The sequence below is a fragment of the Engraulis encrasicolus genome, chromosome 10 (genome assembly GCF_034702125.1).
Source record: "Engraulis encrasicolus isolate BLACKSEA-1 chromosome 10, IST_EnEncr_1.0, whole genome shotgun sequence".
Classification (NCBI taxonomy): domain Eukaryota; kingdom Metazoa; phylum Chordata; class Actinopteri; order Clupeiformes; family Engraulidae; genus Engraulis; species Engraulis encrasicolus.
In genome coordinates, this window is record NC_085866.1 from 34123678 (window position 1) to 34145701 (window position 22024).

The 22024-nt window shown below is 44.4% G+C and overlaps 1 protein-coding gene across 3 annotated transcripts in view; it reads right to left on the reverse strand.

Annotated features, from left to right (window-relative positions):
• The window catches only part of brpf3b (bromodomain and PHD finger containing, 3b), a 28741-nt gene extending 7190 nt beyond the window's left edge, over window positions 1-21551 (reverse strand). Inside the window, exons 1-12 of one of the 3 annotated variants that reach the window (XM_063208702.1) lie at window positions 21331-21551; window positions 17804-18827; window positions 16354-17048; window positions 14958-15114; window positions 14604-14735; window positions 13940-14068; window positions 12894-13206; window positions 9062-9340; window positions 2931-3677; window positions 2647-2731; window positions 2395-2489; window positions 2184-2278 (exon numbers count right to left, since the gene is read on the reverse strand). In XM_063208702.1, the coding sequence (XP_063064772.1) occupies window positions 2184-2278; window positions 2395-2489; window positions 2647-2731; window positions 2931-3677; window positions 9062-9340; window positions 12894-13206; window positions 13940-14068; window positions 14604-14735; window positions 14958-15114; window positions 16354-17048; window positions 17804-18787 (3711 nt within the window). In that variant the 5' untranslated portion in view covers window positions 18788-18827; window positions 21331-21551. The other 2 variants (XM_063208701.1, XM_063208703.1) reach the window with 2 other exon arrangements.
• Between the last annotated feature and the right edge of the window lie 473 nt (window positions 21552-22024).

Sequence of the window (22024 nt, forward strand, 5' to 3'; positions counted from 1 at the left end):
CGTTCTAACAGGGCTAGTCGAAAAGGGGCTTTAGTGGTGTTCAGTGATATTTCATAACACATAACGTTCATTGTGAATTCCGGCTTTGGTCCGGACAGCATTATGGTGATACTGTACCGAAAATGTACCGAACTGTGACCCTAAAACCAACGTGTACCGAACCGGCATACCATACAAGCTACTCTAGTCATCTCTTGTTCCTTCTACTACCTACTTCCTAGTTGCCGGTGCGCGCCGAGTCAGAAAAAAAAGTCCAGTGCACGACCTCGCACTGCGACATGATTTTCCTTCTCATGACAAGATTTAGATTTCTGGTCCACTATAGATTTTTGGCTGGAGAGATCAGTGGTGAGTTGTGATGTCATATTCAGGGTGGGGATGAGGAGTGGGATGTATGCGCTTCATTGGGGTCATCAGGTGACTACCCTCCGGTGTTTTGATGATGGACTAACTTTAACTTCAGAGTGCACCCCTTGGCCTTCACCCCTTATACTATGATGTTACTTTGGTGCCCAGGAGGGGCCTCGCCTCTTCACCTACTGCAGGGGTGGGGAACCTTTTTCATTCGAGGGGCCTCTTCAAATTGATCTGAGGGCCGTAAAAGTTCTCAGAGAGCCATATTAAGAACCTGCACATTAAGCCTATATTGAAGGCAGCCACCTTTAAAACAGACCCCACCTTCTCTAGTTCCCCTGAATATAACTTAATTGTATTGCAAATGTATTTTGTAAGATTCCTTTACAAAATATGTCATATTTCATGTGAAGCTGCATAACATTGAATTTATATCGGGGGCATGATTAAACGGCCTCAAATGGCCCTCAAGACAGGTTCCCCACCCCTGACCTATGGTCTTTTATGGTCTTTGGCTGGGTTAAGTCTTGAATCCCAATATCCTTCAGTAGCTTAATGAATGGTTTTATATAGAATATATTTATCATCTTATTAGGTGTCATTTGATTAGTTCTGCCCTGGAGACTCTGTCGTTGTGCTAATAATAATAACAAATCACATCATTTACTAATATTTGGCTTTAGTTCAATTTATTCCTCCTTATTCTCATTACCGAAAACTCATTCTCATTACCGAAACATATCCCTCATTACCGAAATGAGCACTTAATTGTAAAAAAAAAGTACTAAAGGAAAACTGTATTCATATATATTGTTTATGAACACAGTCCCTTTCATGTTTCTTTCACTTCAGTATATTTTTGGACCGAATTTGTAGGTTTTCACTGATTTATTCTAAAATTAAAGAGGAAAACAAATGATCCTATTGCGGTAATGAGGTAAAATGGTAAAATTCTTAAACTACAATAATAAGAAAAAAATATTTTTTGAGTGTTTTATGTAGCCCCTAGTACAACTATCAATATTCAATGAACAAAACTGCAAGAACAATTAAGTTTCCCAATACATTTCATGAAAGAAAAAAATTGCGGTAATGAGCATTTTAGCAGACATGGACTTTTAAAATGTTAGAAAATGTGTTTTAAATAGTTGTCAGGTAAGTTGATATTATTGTGCTTAGTAACTGTACACTTTAATGTAACTGATTCAAAAAGAAATTCAATCAAAAAAGCATTTTGAAAAAATGGTTGTCAAAACACCTTTGTTGCGCGTTTCGTGAGAATCACCCAGAGGATTAGAAGTAGGTTTAGGTTGTTTTTTCTTCTTCTTCTTTTTTAAAAAAAAACTTGCTTTGATGTTTTGGAAGAGAAAGACACAACAACCACAGATGAACTGAAACTCAAAACTCCTGAAAGGACTTGGAAGTGACCTACACCAGTGATTCTCAAACTGTGGGCTTGGGGATACTGGTGGGTCCTGAAGGTATTTCAAGTGGGCATCGAAATAATTGTCTAAAAAAATCTAAATATTATTTGTGTGTGTGTTGCTGTTGACTATCTATTTGAGTTCTACTGTTTGTAGGGTCAGAGGTAGGTCCCAAATTTAATGGGTAGGTCCCATTTAAAACAATCAAGTGGGCCTCAAGTTGGAAAAGGTGGGGAACCCCTGATCTAAACTAAGCATTGCAACACTGCATTGGCCAGTTGGCAGTGTTTTGATGTAGTGTTTCTCCTCTATGTGGACATGACATGTACAGTACAACTGGTAGTTACAGCTTATGAAAAGCAGTAAGAACTTTCCAGATGAATGTGTGTAATGTAACAAACTCACCAGTGCAGGGTAAGAGGGGTAGCCTCGACACTTTGCCCACACCAAGTCCAGAGGCTCAAGTTCACCATCGTTTTCAGTGGCCAACACATCACCACCTGCAAACGTTAACAGAACTGTTACTTTCATGGGGCACACACATATTTGCAGAGTCTACCTGGACAGGCATACATTATTGAGCTGTGGTCCTTATGAAGACTCTTTGCCTCCTCACCTGATCCAGTGTAGTCTGCGTCCCCGTTGACCGTCTCCAGGAAGGGCACTTTGGACAGGGCAGGCTTCCCTCGACTCTTCTTGGGTGGCGACGCTCTGCGGATGACAGTGGATTAGTTTAACTACAGCAACTGACCCAACCCATGTCACAAATACACATTTAATGTAGCAATCTCAGAAATAGGAAAATGGAAACAAATTCTAGAATAAAAACATACGAATGATGAAAATCTGAAATGCAAAGAGGGCTTACAGTTCTCTTGGTATCGTTGGAGACGAGCTTGATTCAGAATCTGACCCGTCGCCATCTTTGTGCTTTTTGAAACCATTTGTGAGACCTGAGGAGAAGAACGGTCCAAGTTAACTCCTTTACTTCAAATTAGGCATACAAATGCTCCATCGCTGTGATTCAAGTATCACACCACAATGCAATACAATGCACAGAATGTTCCTGCATGAAATGAATGTAGTTTTCACATGTGCACATGTGCAGCAGATGTATGTGCATTTGAGCGCATGTGTGTCGGGCCTACTGACCTGCCTCAGTTGTGCGGTGAGGTGAGGTCTCTGGATCTCGATGGCGTTGGGGACTGCTGCTCCGCGTCTGTCTCTTCAGGGACGGGGGAGGGGGTGTGGGGGGACGCTGGGGCTCGGTCTCGGCCTGTTCCAGGACAGGGGGTGCCGGGTCTGGGACAGGCGTGGGGGTGACAGCAGCAGGGCTTGGAAGGCAATTCGGGGGCTTGGTGGCTGAGTCCACACCTCCGTTCAGCAGTTGATTGTCTTTCTCCTTCTCCTCCTTGTCTTTCTCCTCTTTCTCTTTCTCCTTCTCCTTCTCCTTCTGCAGCTTGGCTCCGTTTTTGGCCTTTTTGAAGAGAACAGAAGTCCGTCTGCCCACGCCCATGGTCATCCTTGGCGGTGTAGGCGTCTCAGGCGACGAGACACCGTTAACCAATCCGGGGCTGGCGATCTGTGGCGGCGGGGGTGTTTTGGGGGCCGGAGGGAGCTGAGGGGCAGGTGCTGGGGGAGGGAGAGGCTCCTCCTCTTTGGTGCAGTTCTTGGTGAGGGTTGGAGGCAGGGTGGGGGGCGACGACGTGACAGGCGTGTCTGAGCTCTCGCTGCTCAGCTTCAGGCGCTTGCATGAACGGCTCGGGGTCCGAGGTTCCGCGGTGGTGGGCGTGGTCATGGGCCGCAGGGTGGGCGGGTCCTGGGGGGCATCATCCCGCAGAGGGGAGGGGGCCAATCCCGACGGCTCCAGGATGGGAGGGGGCGTCGACTTGAGATCCTCTGATAACAGATAACAAAATGGAAGACGGATTTCAAGTTTGATTTAATGCACAACTATTTTCTGTTCTCTGTACTGTATGGTAGTGCTTTAAATACAGGCCTTCAATTAAAGCAAGTGTGGTCAGATTACTGTTCAGTTGGTTAACAGAGCAGCACAGAGCATACAGAGTCTTGGTGTATGAAGGATGATGACCACACTGAAAGACGCAACAGAAGAGAAGTATCACAGTGCTCACAATCAACATCACGTTATTAATTTTCACTTCCATTTCCAAATCTAAAAACATGTTTGCCAAGGAGATTTCACCTACAGACTTCCATGATGCTACTTGTGATACTGCTAAACTGGTGAGGTAAGGTAGTGCACAGAGCAGAATTTGCCTTGCAAACATGCCAGAGCAAAACCACATTAGTGCCTGCCTTTCGCCCCTTTCCTGCTATGCTGAGAGGCTCCAAGAGGATTGCTACTCCTTTGCTACTTTAGGACTATCCACTCAGTCCAACAGCTTTAGTGAGACACACAAATGTGCCGCGCTCTGAATTCCAGCACTACATGTCGGCCTGAGCGAAAGGGAGAAAATCGCGTTCAAAGATCTATTTTTAGTTTTTGGCGATTTTCTTTTTTTTGCAGAATGTTGACATTTAGGTCACAAAGAAGCTGTTCAGTGAAGCAGAAATTCACATTGGTTTGTTTAAAGGCAAACATTTTGGACCACTTTTAAATAAATCTTCAGATGTTTCATATGGGCGTGTTCTACTTACTTCCTACTTTGAGGAACAGAGGAGAGGCGGGTTTATCAACAAGCAAGCATGGCTTGTGTTTTCATCACTGAGAATGGTCAAAGCAAAACGGAGGTGCTGAATTGTGGATATTACATCTTCTATTCGATTCTATTCGATTGCAAATTAATTACTACGCGAAAAGGGAAGCGCCGTCTGTGCTTGGTAGTCGGGACACGGACGGTCATCATCCAGGCGGTCATCCTGCCCTCAGAGCTTCTGTTTGTTTCAATTATCTGGCTACGAGGCTACGAGGCTATGCAACGCACACATCCCTCTTTATGGCGTAAGTAGCCTTCATTAAACACAATCATTGACACAACATGTTTTGCATGAACGGGAAATGGGTTACTTTGGACTAGTAGCATGTTAAATCAAAATGTAGCCTAACTGTAACCTAGCTTGATGACATTTGTTTACATTCTGTCTACTACACTCTGGCAGCAATATTTTGTATGACAGTGAAATATTTTGTTTGGAGAGTGGACAAGACTTTGTTGACATGCATTCATTAGCATTCATGTGAATAAACCTCCCAAGTAGGCTATTATCTGATCTCTATTGGGAGTTAGCATAACAATACACTAGCTAAGTAGCCTTTTTATTACCTTCGCCAAGACAAAGTCGGCGAAGGTTATGTTTTGGCCGCTGTGTATTTATTTATTTGTCATTATGTTTGTACTTCGTATAACTCAGACAGAACTGAGCCGATTTTTATGAAATTTAGTGAGATGATTGGTCATGACCCAAGGAACAATCGATTAGTTTTTGGGAGTGATTGGGTCAAAGGTCAAAGGTCAAGGTCAAAATGTTTGTTTGTACTTCGTATAACTCAGTCAGAACTGAGCCGATTTTTATGAAATTTAGTGGGATGATTGGTCATGACCCAAGGAACAATCGATTACTTTTTGGGAGTGATTGGGTCAAAGGTCAAGGTCACGAAAAGGTCAAACTCAGAAAGAACTGAGCCGATTTTTATGAAATTTAGTGGGATGATTGGCCATGACCCAAGGAACAATCGATTAGCTTTTGGGAGTGATTGGGTCAAAGGTCAAAGGTCCAGGCCAAGGTCACGAAAAGGTCAAAAACGTAAATTGAGCCGTTTTTTATGAAATTTAGTGGGATGATTGGTCATGACCCAGGGAACAATCAATTACTTTTTGGGAGTGATTGGGTCAAAGGTCAAGGTCAAGGTCACGAAAAGGTCAAAACGTAAATTGAGCCGATTTTTATGACATTTAGTGGGATGATTGGTCATGACCCAAGGAACAACCGATTACTTTTTGGGAGTGATTGGGTCAAAGGTCAAGGTCAAGGTCACGAAAAGGTCAAAACGTAAATTGAGCCGATTTTTATGACATTTAGTGGGATGATTGGTCATGACCCAAGGAACAACCGATTACTTTTTGGGAGTGATTGGGTCAAAGGTCAAGGTCAAGGTCACAAAAAGGTCAAAAACGTTTTTCTTTGCCAAGCACTATATGCCAGAAGAACGTGTGCATGCTGAATTGAATAAGAGGTCAAGACTGGGCCGAAAATGTAATATTACGATATTCCGGTCCGATTTAAATGAAACTAACACCAAAATTTGGAGAATGTTATGCCCCACATTTTGAAGATGGCCAGAAAAAAATAAGTCAAGTCAAGTCAAGTCAAGTTAAGTGGCGTAGGCGAAGGTTTGCGCTCTACCGAGTGCCCATTCTAGTTTGTTAATATGTTTGTTTGTTTGTTTGTTTGTACTTCGTATAACTCAGACAGAACTGAGCCGATTTTTTATGAAATTTGGTGAGATGATTGCTCATGACCCAAGGAACAATCGATTAGTTTTTGGGAGTGATTGGGTCAAAGGTCAAAGGTCAAAATGTTTGTTTGTACTTCGTATAAGTTAACTCAGACAGAACTGAGCCGATTTTTATGAAATTTAGTGGGATGATTGGTCATGACCCAAGGAACAATCGATTACTTTTTCGGAGTGATTGGGTCAAAGGTCAAAGGTCAAGGTCACGAAAAGGTCAAAAACATTTTTCTTTGCCAAGCACTATATGCCAGAACAACGTGTGCATGCAGAATTGAATAAGAGGTCAAGACTGGGCCAAATATGTAATATTACGATATTCCGGTCCAATTTAAATTAAACTAACACCAAAATTTGGAGAATGTTACGGCCCACACTCTGAAGATGGCCAGAAAAAAATAAGTGGCGTAGGCGAAGGTTTGCGCTCTACCGAGTGCCCATTCTAGTTATCACATGTATTCACTGGACGTGGTCCTGTAGCTCTACCAGGATGTGGCAGCTGACAGAACTAATTGGGGGAAATAAATACCCACAGTAGAATGCCAGATTCACCACTTTATCAAGTTTTGCATGACAATAAAACTAACAGTGGTTTTGTCTTGATATGGTGATGATGGCCTGAATTCACCCCAACATGTTTTCACATGGGCATAGTTATTAGGCCTAGTAAGGTACCGGTAGTTAGCTGAGGGAAGGAATCATTTCCTGAAACCTGTAACTGCATAGCCACCTGTAACAATTGTCTGGCAGACACATAGGCTATAGGCCTACTAACTGTCTCCAACCCAACCATTAAGCTAGTAGCCTACAGGCTACATTTCTGTAACTGGCTTACATTGCCTTACCAAGGTGCAGCCTATTGATAGTGTGAATTGTGAAATGACATTCATTGACCTGTAAAACAAAACAGTAAAACACTTCTGTTCTTTTTTTGTCAGGTGGTGGGAAACTTCTCCCAAGAGTCATTACACCACCCCAGCTTGTCGGAAAGGCGTCTGGCACACCAGCAGTTCAGGTATTTTCCACATTGTGTACACTCAAAACATAATTCTATGAACATGATTGTGTTTCAGACTATACTTATGTGTTTATTCTCTCACAGTTTTAATACCAGGGGGCGCTTGCAAGAATCCAGTGTGAAGTGTGATGCTGAACCTGTCCAGTGCCAGCTACTGTACTTCACAATCCAGCAGTTCTTCCACCAATTGACAGTCTTCCTCTCCTATCCCCATCTGGACTGAACATTGACAGGTCGAAATATCTATATGAAATGATAAGGTCTTTCTGTGCTGATGACATCACAAGACAATGCTGAAGTTATGCCACCAAATGGCACTTAACCATTTTGCGACTTATTGTGCAGTATGTATGCCAAGGTTTATGCACTTGAATGCACTAAATAGTAATGCAGGGATGTCAAACTCAGGGCCGGGGGGCGCACACACACACACACGCACACACACACAAACACATTAATGCATTTTAATGACTTGAACAACAGACTGTGCAGGCACATTTGAACTACAATATCTGTTGGGATTGAGTGTTTAAGATGTAAGCATTTGAGTATTGTAAGCATGTGCGCACGCATACACGTATGCACATTATCAGTAATTTTTGAATATTGAGTTTGGCCCGCAACTTCGTTCCAGATTTAGATTTCGACCCACTGTGAATTTGAGTTTGACACCCCTGCCCTAATGTAATGTAATGTACTTTGTTATAATTTTATGCTGCATGTTATAATTGTTGCATTATGAATTTGGGGAGAAACGAGTCAAACAGTCAGACAACAGATGTGTCCGTCTATGCCAGTGGTTCTCAACCTTTTTTCCCCAACTCTGCCACCTTGTGGACACAGGAGGGAATTACATTTAAGAAACGTGTCATGAACCAACGGACGGACAAATAAAAGGCTCTTATAGAGATGTGTGACTGTGAGACGCATCTAAAAAAATGCACTAACTCTCCTTGGCCTGAGAACATTGAGCGCATTTTAGGCTATTGACGATGTCCTTGTTTGTAATTCACTTTGGATGAAAGTGTCTCCTTGATGTAATGCACATTTTCGTGGGGGATTACTGGGTTTAGAATAGCTGTGTATACAGATGTGTGCATGGATGAGAAGCTAAATGGTGTTCGTAAGATAAGTTGAATGTGCTAATTGTATGCCTTACTGTCGTTCTTTGCTGTGCCATACTGTCCGAATATTTTCATAAACACAGCAAATTTCAATCATGTTTGTCATTTCATTTATAATGCTTTAACAATTAAAATGGTGTATATAAAACAATACAGTATTGCAATGGTTTCTGATTGCCATCTCATTCTGCAAAAGCCATTTTTGATTAAAACAAAAACTTAATTCTAACTTATCCCCCAATTCTGGCCTGTCAATGGCTATCAGTCTGATAGCCTGTGACAGCTTGAATGGTAGGTGGGAGGGTTTAGCATGAATGTCATGTAGAGGGAGGACTTAGCAGGGGGAGGGCTAGGTCATGTAGGGGGAGGACTTAGCAGGGGGAGGGCTATATAGTATGCAGGTGTGGGTTGGACAGAAACTTTCAGGGCTGAGTTCTCAGTTTTTTACTTTTACAAGTGAACATATTAAAATGGCCACAACTTATTCAAATATTACCAGATTCCCATGTATGAGGTATCATGGTAAAGCTTAGAATCTCTACTTTTGGAATATATAACTAACTCAATATGCTCCAGGGCCTACTTGAGAGTGGTTTTTCCACGGTCGGTCACAAATGAGGAAACATGCACGCACACACGCACGCACGCGTCTCTATTCCTCGCTCACCTTTATCGGATCCCGCCTGATGTCCCTCCTTCTCCTTCTCCTCGTCCTCCTCCAGCTCCTCTTCATCCTCCTCCTCGTCGTCTTCCTCCTTCACCTCTCCGTTGTGCGTGTGGCGCTGGAAGCGTACGTTGTGGATCTCTCTCCGCAGCAGGCGGATGCGGCGGGTGCGTGCCCCGCTGCAACGCATGGACGTCACCATGTCCAGCTTCTCCAGCAGCTCTCGCAGCTGCTCCTCTGCTGACATGTGGACGCGGTTCTCCGGCTCCAGCAGAGAGTCCACTGCAGACAACAACACAGAAGGATACACAACAATGAGAAAGAAACCATACTGTATAGGACAGCAGAGTCCACGCAAGGACAAAATACAGCAAGTAAGAGACCAGTGAAAACACACTTCTGCTGACAAGCGCACGATTTGCTGGCTCCAGCACGGAGTCCAATGCAGGACAAAACACAACATATAAGACATGGGTTACACAACACACAATACAAACACATAGGAAACCACTACCCTATGTCAACAGCTACTCCTCCACTGACATATGTACATTTTGCCAAAAGGTGAGGGATTTTTATGCCTCAAATACACCTATGCAAGGCATCAGTCAGACAAACTACACAAAGCAGGGTTTCTGCACATTTTGGATCACCAAATATAAGTCTTTTTAAGACAAATATAAGACCTCTGATGATAAAATATAAGACCACCGCTCGGGGTGAGGCATTGCAATATTGCTAATGTTATTAGTTTGCATTGCTATAATGAAATGTGGGCCTAGTACATAATTATATATAATAAACAATATTATATGACTACTGTGCTTTTATAGTGTAGCCTAGGGTAAACACAGTGTAAGCAGTAGCAAGGTGTAACTTATATGTAGGCCTACAGACACCATGCATGCATATGGTCAGTTAACTGACAACTGGCATTTAATTGAGGGTCCCACGCATGTTTTGACGGCCTATGGAAAACTCAGATGAATGTTCATCAAATGCCTTTAAATGTACACATTAAAAATGGCTCAACAATTCATCATTTCTGATGGATAAATAGTTGAATGCACTTTGCTATTAGGAGAGATGACACCTGGTGTCAAAAGGGTTAAATGTACGACTACTCTGAGTGCCGTTTCTCCTCCTCCAGCTCGCTTTATCAGAGACGGGTAGCAGAAGCAAGCGTTCTAATTTGAGCAGCCTGTCTGTAGTTTGTTGTTCTCAACAAACAGCGCACAACTTGGAAGCGATTTCCAGCATGTCCATAACAATCATTTAGCGCGTTTACCGTTGCCCATCTGGTTACCGATTTGGACATTACGCACCTCGCCAGATCATTGGCTTCGTACATACTCTGTTACTCATCCGATTTCGTATTGCCTCGCGCTCACTTCCTCATGCTGCCATCATGTTAATGAAATCATTTTGCATTTGACAGAGGCCTCAAATAGCCTGTCACGTATCTAGAGGCGATTTTGAAAGTGTAGGCTATTGTATGAAGGAACATTTATTTTCGAATACGGTCATAATGGACTTTATGAAATGAACCCTTTACATTTAGCAAACGCTTCTACCCAAACGCGAGGGCATGGCTAACATGCTTACGATAGACAAGATTTAAAACTTACACTCAACGACTGATTAGGCTATGCGTCCTCCCGACACAGTTAACATCAAGCTTCATATTCCGACGTTGCTTTGGATAGCACCTAACCGTTTTATTTCTTGTCCTCAAGCCACATTACACTGAACGTGCATCTATCTACCCATCTCGATTCACGTTCATATTTTTCGACCACTTTTTCGACTGTTTCTAATAGAACATGCAAGTAGGCTAGACGGCTCTGGCTGTACCCACAGGTCTGCGGCTGCCCCCCACTGTGTGGCCAGCGGGCTGCGCTGCGCCACAAACACAGATCAGTTTCATCTACTTTTCCGCATCTTGATAAGGGACGTATGCCGGTTAAATAAGGTTTATAGCGTCAAAAAATAGACTTTTTTCTTACACTCAAGCCACCCAGGGGAAATATAAGACCTCCCACGTAAATATAATACCACACTTCCAAAAATTGGCGAAATATAATGCTTTATAAGACCTTAAAAAACAAATATTAAAAGTAAGACTTTATAAGACTTTTTAAGGATCCGCGGAGACACTGACAAAGGCGTCTAGGGCACCCCTTATGGCAATACAGCACTCTGTTGCACTGAGACCGTGTACAAGGAACCAGCAAGAAACATCAAAAATATTTGGCAGAAAAGCTGCAATCTCGAGTGCAATTATTTTATTTTATTTTAGTGGGTTAGCATTACAGGCAGACGTTTCGGTCTAAGCCTTCTTCAGCGTCCATCATGCTAACCCTCTAAAAGAAAACACAAGAATCACACTCGAGAGTGCGACTTTTTGACACGAAAGGTACAAATCTGTTTGCTCGCACAGGAAGACCTCGTAAAAACAGCTGGGAGTTGAGCACGCTTTTTGAAAAACACACAGGACATACAGTAGACACATTGGCAAGCCGCTATGCAACTGAGAATGTAAGCCTCGCTGCCCCATCTGCAGTCCACTGTAAGGACACGTTTCAGCACACCAAAGTACATGAGGGACCCAAATACAACACATACCCACATGCTCAAGGTACAACCCACTTAGAGCACTGACAGTACACATCAGCGATATAGGACACACACACACACACACACACACACACACACACACACACACACACACACACACACACACACTTAAGTCCACTACAAGCATGGGTGCTCCTCTAAAGACATGTGCACACAGCAGAGTAGAAGACAGAGCACCAGTCAAACAAAAACAAACACCAACTGATAGAACACCTCTATTGCATGATGCAAAGTGCAGAAAACAAGGCACCAGTGAGATAAACACAAGTACATGTCTTAGGGCATACGGCACACAATGGGTGAAAATAAACTATCAAGATGTGAATCTCTCCACTGTAGGGTACAGTACACAAGGCCAACACTAAGTCAAACACAACAGAAATACAAAACACATGTGAAAAGTCACTAGGATACTGCACACAATGGGTTTGAAATGAATTGAACAAAAAATGTGAACCCTTTCCCTGACACACTTCACAAGTCACTCCATAACACTCCACTCACTCCATAACACTCCACTCACTTCATAACACTAGCTTGGTAACTTAAACCTAGTCTCCCAGTTCCATAATGATTACTCAAGACAGACAGGTAGATCAGATAGCTTAATGAAGCGGCAACCCTGGGATTGGCAGCGATGACAGTCAGGCTGATTCTGTTATACAGCATTTTCATAGTTTATAACCCCTAACAGTGGGCTACTTCTTTTAGGCCTATTCCCCAGGTCTAAAACATGTTCAGATAAATAAATAAGGACCTTCCCATTTCCTATTAACAGAGAATTTAAAATTGTAGCCTGCATGTAACTATTTTTTTTTTTTACGGGTGACGAAATATGGTGCTCCTGCTTAAGCATCTACCCTCTGAGACAGCCAAACTCCCTTCCACAAATACTACTACCAAACGCTCGCTCTCTGGCCAACTACATCACGCCTCCACTCACTGCCCTCTCAGATGAAATGGTAGTACGCCCCCACAACATCCCCTAATAAAGCATCTGGTCGCAGGCAAAACCCTTTTCTACAAATACACCACAACTCCACTCACGGTCCTCATAGATGCAATGGTAGTCTGTCAAAGCCACTCCCAACAATACGATACACTCCCATCAATGCCGTATGCCCCCCCAAAAATCCTCAACTAAAGCATCATATCTCAGCCAAAGCCTCTCCTACTGATACACCACGCCCAAACTCACCGTCCTCGTAGGTGCAGCGGTAGAAGTCTGTCTTCTGGGGCGACTCCAGCAGGTGCATGCCTGTGTCGGGGTCCAGGCCGGCGTTCTGGGCCTGCCTCTGCGCCTGCCTCAGTATGGCGCCCCCCAGGTCCCGGAGGCGTACTGCGGCCCGGTGGAAGACGGTGTCCTTGGCGTTGTAGGTCAGGCAGTTGGAGATCATGAGGTTGAAGTCGGCCTCCAGGTCGGGGATGGTGTGGTAGCGGTGGGCCTCCAGCTTGGTCTCCATGGTGGAGAAGTCCATGGGCGTGCTGATGAACTCCAGGTAGTCTGGCACCTACACAGGACAAAACACCAAGCAAGACGTTCAGAAGTTAAGGAACAATTACAGGTGTAACAGACTTATAACCAACACTATGCTTCACATATATGAAATCACCAAACAAGAAATTACACAAGACAAAAAAAAACAACCTCTAACCAGTCAAAGGAGGTCCAGACAAAGTCAACTTAAAACCTCATGTCAGTCTTGAAATAATACAGTACAAACACTAAATAATCGATGATAAGGACTACAACAGCAACATGGTAAGAAAGCAGCAGTCAATCTGAAAGAATCATCTTGTAGTGTAAACAGCCCTGAATTGCAACAAGTGGCTACCACTCTGAAGACCATTGAACAGCATGGAAGACAACAATCCAACAAAGGCGAGTACCTCCTCTCACTGACCTCATTTCATTGTCCTTTTTGACTGGCTGACAACCACTCATCGGACGACAGCTTTATTTCTAATTTTAAATTATTTGCAAACACTGTGATTGCCTCAGGCTGACCCACATCTATCCATCCACAGCACCCCCAGTGCCGGAGTGAAGAATTGTCTATTAGAATAAGATACATCAAGCCCATTCTTTTCGTGTATCCATGTGATAACAACATGGTCGCTCCGCTCCTTCACCTGTACCACTACGCTACACTTTCATCCTAGCTAGAACCCTGAAGGGGGCATTTGTTCAAAAAAGGTTGAGAACCACTGATCTATATTCTACAACAGACTGTAATATCTGACCTCCTTGAGGTTGACGGGCTCTGTGAAGATGCCGGCGGTGTCCTTCTTCTGCAGCTGGTCCAGAGTAGAGCGCAGCAGCATGAGGGAGGGGGTCAGCTGCATCTCCATAGCTGCCTGCTGGGCCTTCAGCTGGGGGAGGAGGGAGTAGGGAGGAGGGAGAGAGCTTATCAGGTCAAGAGGACAGCAACACCAAACAAACGGCAAAATAGTCCAAAATGTTGACACTCATACAATAGCTCACTATGTCACTAGCATGCAACTAAACAGCAGCTGTTGTGGCAGTAGTGCCCTAATGGTTAGCAAGGTGGTCTTAACATCACAGGGTTGCAGGTTCAAATCCCACCCTTAGCTCGACCTTGAGCAAGGCACCTAGCCCCACATTGCTACCGGGACTGTAATCAATACCCTGTAAATAATTTTAGGTCTCTTTGGATAAAAGCACCAGCTAAGTGTAATGTAATAATAATAATAATAATAATAATAATAATGTTAATAATAATAAACCAATGCATCTTCTGATGAGAGGTGTTATTTTGCTACTCAAACACTACTTGCAAGTGTTTGAGTGAACACCTTTTGGGTGTATAAATGTTGGAGAACGAGGTGTGTGTGTGTGTGTGTGTGTGTGTGTGTGTGTGTGTGTGTGTGTGTGTGTGTGTGTTACCTGTTCCCTCTTTAGCTTCTCCCTCTTGCGTATGAGTTCCACCAGAAGCCTGGCCCTCTCCAGGTCGTGACGGAGCTTCTGCCAGAACATCCTCTCCTCCCGCACAGCGCTCACCTTCTCATCTGGCTCCTTCTGCAGTACCCATACACACACACATATTTATTAAAAAAAACCCTTGAATACAAACTACACTTACACAGCCTTTCATTCACAACAAATGCATATGCACGCAAAAATATTTATTCAAAACCTACACATGCGTCTCCCCACACACACATTACAAATAATAATAACAATAATATGCCCATACGCATGCAAATATACACTGGTGTGTGTGTGTGTGTCTCCACTCACCAATTCTGAATTCCTCTGGGCCTGCAGGTTGGAGTGCAGTCGACGAATCAGAGGCACCCCGTTGCGTGCCTGGCGCTTCAGTAACCAATAGTTGTGGAGCCTCTGCAGGAACTGGTTCTTCCTCTGAATGATGATTCCTTTGCATACTTTGTTCAACCTGCAACACATTTTAAATGCCATGGTAATGATAAATAAAAATTGAACACAGCATGAGGTCATGCATAGTCATAGGCAGTTACAGTCAAAACATAATACAACCCTCTGTGGCTACTAATATCCTTTTAAGACTGTGAAACACACAGCCTCAAATCTGTGCTTCAAAGGTACCGCACCCTTGAGCAGTCATACACACAGCGCGGGAGTGCTGCGTTCTTTTTAATTAAGAAGTGGCGCTTCATATTTCTTACTTGCCTATAATGGCTGCCTGCACGGAGAGACAGCTACTGGCTTCTTAAAATAGAGGTCTCTTGTGCCTCCGTTCAGAGGGAACACAAAGCTTTTAAGAGCAGTTTTCATCTAATGCCGCCTCAAAGATGAAAGATATCGCTAGACTTGCAGATAGAAATAAGCTCTTAAATTAAGCTCATGTGAATTGTCTGTTTCAAAATGAACATAAGGAAAACAAGTCAAAATTCAGCATATATTGACCAATATCTCCATAATAACAATACTTCCCCATTTAGACTAATAAATAGTCTTATTTTCCAGGAACTATTTACACCAGTTCAAGTTCTTCATTCATAACACGTCAAAACACTCCTCTCTTATTATGATGTCCTTTGGTAACAAGATGGGGGAACAAATTCAGAAACATCAAAAGCTAATTCATGCCTGTGAGGCAAAAACGAGATGCTTGAGAGCAATGAGCATTTCTACAGTAGAGTGGAGTCGAGAAGGGCTCATTTATCCAGAAAGGAAATCGAAGTACATTTATTAAATTATCGTTCAATGCACATCCTGGATAAGATGTCAGCTACCCTCAAATCTGCAACTGCAAAATAATCATCTGATGACAAGGGTAAAGCAATAAAGCTTAGCGAGGGCCCTCATACCTTGAAAAGCTTTTTTTAGCAGGTGCATTTGTTTAAAAGTTTTATAGCGATTAAGGGTTAGGCTCTGCAAAGCTGCAGCGTTACATTCTTCTACACGCCCAAAGGGCCATAACATTGGTTTCAAGCTGAATATTGTCAGTATTTAGTTGAAACAAGATACTAAATATTCCATTAACATGTGTGGAGGAGCGTTGCGTTAGAGGAGTATTCACGGCATACGGCCACATTCGGAATCAATTAAGACTTTATGACTTGTGTGCAAACTGAATACCGCCGATATTCCCGTTTAAAACCGTAATATTGCCTACACGGAACTGATTACATATACAATTTGTAACACCCACCTTTGGATGGGTATTTGTGGCACAGTGACTAGCGGAGTAGCCACCTTCTTCGATGCCACCTCCTGATTCTTTTTCCCTTTCTTCTTCTTATTGTTCTTCTCCTCCTCCTCTTCCTCCTGCCTTCTCCCCTTCCTCCCCCCTTTCTTCTGCTTCAGGTGTGGCGACTGTGTGTAGGCGCTGCACCCTCGCTTCGCCCGGTTACCCAGCACCCTCCCCGACTCCTCGTCGTCCGACGTCTGTCCCTCGGGCGCGGGCGGCGAGTGCGCCTCGCAGAACGCCGTCTTCTTGACCGTGAACGTGGTGCCATTGACCGTGGTCTCTCTGACGGGGTCGATCTTCATGAAGAGCCCCGCACGCTGGGCACAGGTGACGTGGAAGGCGGTGTAGCAGTTCGCCTTGTGGCACTGGATGGACGCCCCCCTCCCCTTCTGCTTACACAGGTAACAGGTGAGCTTCCAGCGGGCCGGCGGGATGTTTGCCACGCCCTCCACGGGCTCCAGGAAGACGGTGTTGGCGAAGCAGACCTCCGGGATCCAGATGGCGCAGACCACATGCGCCCAGCGCCCGTCGCTGGTCTGCTTGAAGGCGCCGCCGCGGTTTGGGCAGAGGACACAGTCGATGGGGCGCGAGGGCGACTGCAGGCAGCAGCGGCACAGCCACTGACCCTCGGGGATGTAGGGGACGCCGTAGCACTCCTGCCAACACAAGGACAGTTTAATAGCATGCCACAATTTAGAGACAGGAGCCATTAACATCTGATACGGCTTTCCATGGTAGTAAAAAAATCACCTGCTGAAAGAGGTGAGGACAATAAAGACTAATGTATTTCATACACAGAGGCAGCTCAATGAGCTTCACAAAAACATGCCAAAGCAGAGGAGATGAAATGAATAAATAATGAAAATGAAAAAGGGTAAAGATAAAAGAATAATAGTACAGAATAAGTCATTAATCATTTCTCGCTTTCTTTCTAGCCTCTATTGCTTTTTGTTTGGGAAATGGTAATGACTCGAGTCTTCCTGTTACACAAGTCATAACAATGTTATAATGTAGGCAAAGGTTTTTTTTGTTGAGTAAACAGTGAGTCGCATCACTGAAGACCCCATAGCCATCAAAAGGGCAACATTAAAAAAAACCTCAAACTCAACTAAAAACAAAAACAAAGATCAACATGGTGCAAGGGATAAAAGGATGTACTCAGAGTAATAACAATAAAATCTAAATCCAAGCACCTGGTGCATGGCAAGTTTGCAGATGTCACAGAAGATGACGTAACCAATACCCTGTACCTAAATAACTAAGATGCTTTGGATTTAAGTGTCCGCTGAGCATAATCTACTACGTCTACTAATAATAATAATAACAATAATAATAAATAAAGATGTCATAGAAGAGGATGATGTAACCAATACCTGCACCATAACTAAATAACTAAAAAAGCACCCCCCACCTGGTGCACGGCGAGATTGCAGATGTCGCAGAAGAGGATGACGTTGCTGTTGAGGCACTCGTCGTCCAGGCAGACGCAGCAGAAGGCGTCGTCGTCGATGCCGCCGCCCTGCTGCTGCTGGTGCAGCTGCGCCTGGCTGCGCGCCTCCAGGAAGGACTCCTTCTCCAGCCGGTCCATCAGCAGCTCGAAGGTGTCTGGACACACGGTGCCCTGGCCGTCCGATTGGCGCCGCGTGTTCACCATCTCCAGCCAGGCCAGGTCCTCCTCGTCCATGTCGTACTCCGACTCCGCCTCCAGCTCCTCGGCCGAGCGCTCGATGTAGCGCACGTAGGCGTTGGGGAGAGGGGAGGTCTCGCGAGGGGAGAAGCCCTCCAGGAGACGGAAGGTGGGCTCTGGGAGCTGCCCGCTCGGAGGTCCGTGGTGGCTCTGCGCCGCGTGCGACTGCGCGTGCGAGCCGCTGTTTTTCGAGAACGCGGCCGATAGCGAGCGCTTGTTGCCGTCGCCTTTCCGCCGGCCTCGGTTCCCCGTGGACTTGCGCCCGGGGCTGGCGACGACGGGGAGCGTGGGCGCCGCCGTCGACTGCTGCTCGCTGTTCTCCTTGTTGCTGTTGCACTCTGCAATGTCCTGCGCCGTCATCTCGTCCTCGGTGATGACGGGCAGCGGGTCGAAGATGCTGATGCGGTGTAGCCGGCCGTCCAGGTCCACCTCCACAATCTTCTGGGCCTGGGCGTAGCTCAGCGTGTCCCGCGCCGGGGACACCTTGAGGCCGCTGGCGCTGCTGTGCGCGGCTGGCGCTGAGGGGGGAGGTGGTGGGGATGCAGGCCGCCGGGTGTGGTGGCCGCTCCGACCCCTGCCCCGTCCGCCACCTCCTCCTCTGCCCCGGCCTGCTGTTGTTGCTGCTGCTGCTGCTCTTGTGCCATCTCCCCTGCCCTGCCTGCCCCCAAATCCCCCGGCTGGGTTTCCCCTCCTGCGTGGCTTTCTCATGGGCCCCTGACCACACACCCGTCTGTGCCTGGACCTACAGCTGCAGAAAGAGGGGTGTTAAATGTCATACGTGTCCACTGTTCATGTAATGGGCGCATAAATCTTGACACAGCGCATTCAATATTTGCTACAAATTTTCAATTATAGTGGATGTTCTCACGTTTAGATTATAACAGATTGATATCAGGTCGGTAGCTACAGTATACTACAACCAAACTGAATATATCTTGTATGCATTTATTACAGACACATTAACATCTTTCTAAGTTATTTTCCCATTTAAGCCACACCATTGAAGGTCATCTAAACTGGCATTTGACTGGTCAATACAACATACAGTGTTAAATGCATGAATCCAAGGAAATTACAAGGTCTGCTCCTTTAAATTTATGGCGCGCTCTATGGAAGGGCCGGAAGCGGTCACGGATCAGCCGGGTGTCCGCAAATATTTCACTTTTTCGGGGATGTCTACGAAAAGGCGCTCCCCCCTCTTATCGCCTTTTTGCTTTAAAATGTCCACTCGTACACCCCGGCTTCTAGTTGTGACATTTCAACAATCACATCACCAACAGTACCATGTCAACAACAATACCAAGCCACAAATGCTAAAATAAGTGGTTAAATTAGCTAGCAAGATCGCTAGCACGTATGATTGATACGTTGGCAAGTATTCCATGCCAACTTTGTTGACTGCCATTATAAGTTCAACTCAAGTGAACCGGTGGTCGGCAAAACCGTTTATCGAAATGCAGCCTGATGTTAATGAATACGACAAGCAACGAGCAACATAACATCGTAAACTTAGCTGGAATGCATAGCCTCTGAACGTGATTAATGTGCTGGAAAGTGACGCTAGCCAAATAGCATAGCCAGCCTTCACTTTACCCAAGCAGTTTATGCCCATGTAAACAACATGTCAAACAGTCTGATGTACATTTAAGGAGGGACATAGTCCTGTAAAATACTCACACAAGTCATTCCCAATCGTAGCAAGGGAACTTTGGTTTTGATCTAGTTATACTCCCATCGATGGTTAGCTTTGACGTTTAGCTAATGGCAACGCATCTGCATGAAACCAGCCTTTGAGCGCCTATTTTTCTGCACAGCAAAACTTTAAAGCAAGAAGCAACACAACTGGCACTGTCACATGCGGTCTAATATTAAATCCACAGTGTTGCCACTTTGATGGCTTCACGATCTGAAGTTCACTTCTCGGATCTAGGCCAAACTCAAAATGTGTTTTTATTTTTGCTATTCTTGGAGGCGGGACTAACGTTAGCCTGCTAGCAAGATCAGTAGGAATGTTAGACCTGAAGCAATCTAGAATTCGACATTATTTCTTCACGAATACGACCTCAACGCATGAGATCACCCCACAAACTATTGAACAGAGGCCATGAATGCATGCCCAACTAGATAACTGTTCGCATTTCTCTCTCGAACTGGGTATCTAAATTTCTTCAGAACTTTGCTCGCCTAACACTGTCGACAACCAATCAAAGCTCTGCACACATGCATGGGGTTAGACTTTGACCAATCGCAGTGAAGAGAAGTGTTGTCGATGGAACAGCTTAGGTTGCGCGCCCTCAAATCTAGAACGAAGTGTCAGCCATTTTTTATCGTTTACATGTACTTAACAAATTTCCATAACATCCACGAGTTCCTCTTCACCAAACCTTAATGATATTGCCAACCTTATTTCCAACTGAAAACGTTGCAAATCCAACATTGATGGAGAACGAGTCCCAAGCAAGCGGCACCATCAACGATGTACTTTAGTGGTGCAGCCTGTTAACTCAGGGGCTAACTAGTCCAGCAAAGTTGCGCCTGACAAATGCTAATGTGCAACTGCAAGCCATCACGAGTTTTCGTTAGACAGCTAGCACACCAGTGTATAAACTGTTATTTAGCCTCACGAAAGTTTGCTCTTGTATATTTTCTACACAAAAGACCTTGACATTGACAAACTAATATTGGCTAAGTGTTTTGCCTTGACATCGGGTCCAGAATATTCCCAACGCACCAATCTAGTAGTTGCTACAACTTTAAATCCACCTTACCTTGTATGTCAACCAAAGCTCTGCTACCGGGCGTAAACTCCTAGCAAAGACAGTAAGCTAACTAGCTAAAGCAAGCTTCAAGTTAGCAATATCTTTGCCCCCGGTCCGTAAAGCCGGCTATATTTGGTAATTAAACGTCCTCTGCACCTCAGTCCTCCATTATGGATTCGAATAAATGTTTTCAGTGCAAACATCAATTTCGGTGTGTTCACTTAAGCAGCTGTTAAACTGTGTAACAGCCGTGAACACTGAGGATAAAACTGGTGCTAACGGTACCAGCTAACTACAATGTAATGTTACATTTACTACTTTAGCAAGCTAGCTCTATGGCTACGGATACTAGTGAAGCTTTCAGTCAAGATAGCAAGAACACGCCCCTTAGTAATCGAAATGCAACCTTTAGTTGAACAGCTGTGTATGCGAAGTGATATCTCTGAAATTAAATAACCCAAAATACCCCAGGATATTGTCTGAGTTACTTACGGATTGCAGTATATCTCATATCAATGGCAAAGGCTGCCGTTTCTTCAGTGACAATGTGAACACAAATTTGGTTCGATACATTTTTAGCGTTCGCACTAGCGTGCCACACAGACTGAACTATTGACCCCAAAGTTACAAGCAGGGACCAAAAGTGACCCCGGCCCATAGGCCCATACAGACACAGATAACCTGGCATTGCATGTTGCCCTATAGTTTTCAGCCTACAAGCATGAAAGGTCATTTATTTGTCACATATGCTGGATGTAGTGACTAAATCTATTAATAGACTGCATACATATTTTGGTTGTAAACAAACTATATTCAAATCAGTTTGCATAGGGTAATTTCTAGTGACACTGATAGTTGAGATTGCTTGTATATGCAATGATTTCAAACTCATGTTAAAAACACTATTTCTAGCAGGTAGCGCAACATGTATCCATATGTTGCCATGTCCAACATTGCAATATGCAATGTTGTGTGTAATGACTTTGTGTCCTCTTCTGTATTTATGTATGTATGCTACTTCAGTGGTTCCCAACCTTTTTCTGCATGGACCCATATTTTTACCGTTGTAAGCTTTGGTGACCCAATCACACAAGCGCCCGCACAAGAGGGAGTCACATGATACTCTGTTTCCTGTGAAAACTCATTATATATCACTTACATTTAGTTGCTTCTATGCATATTAGTT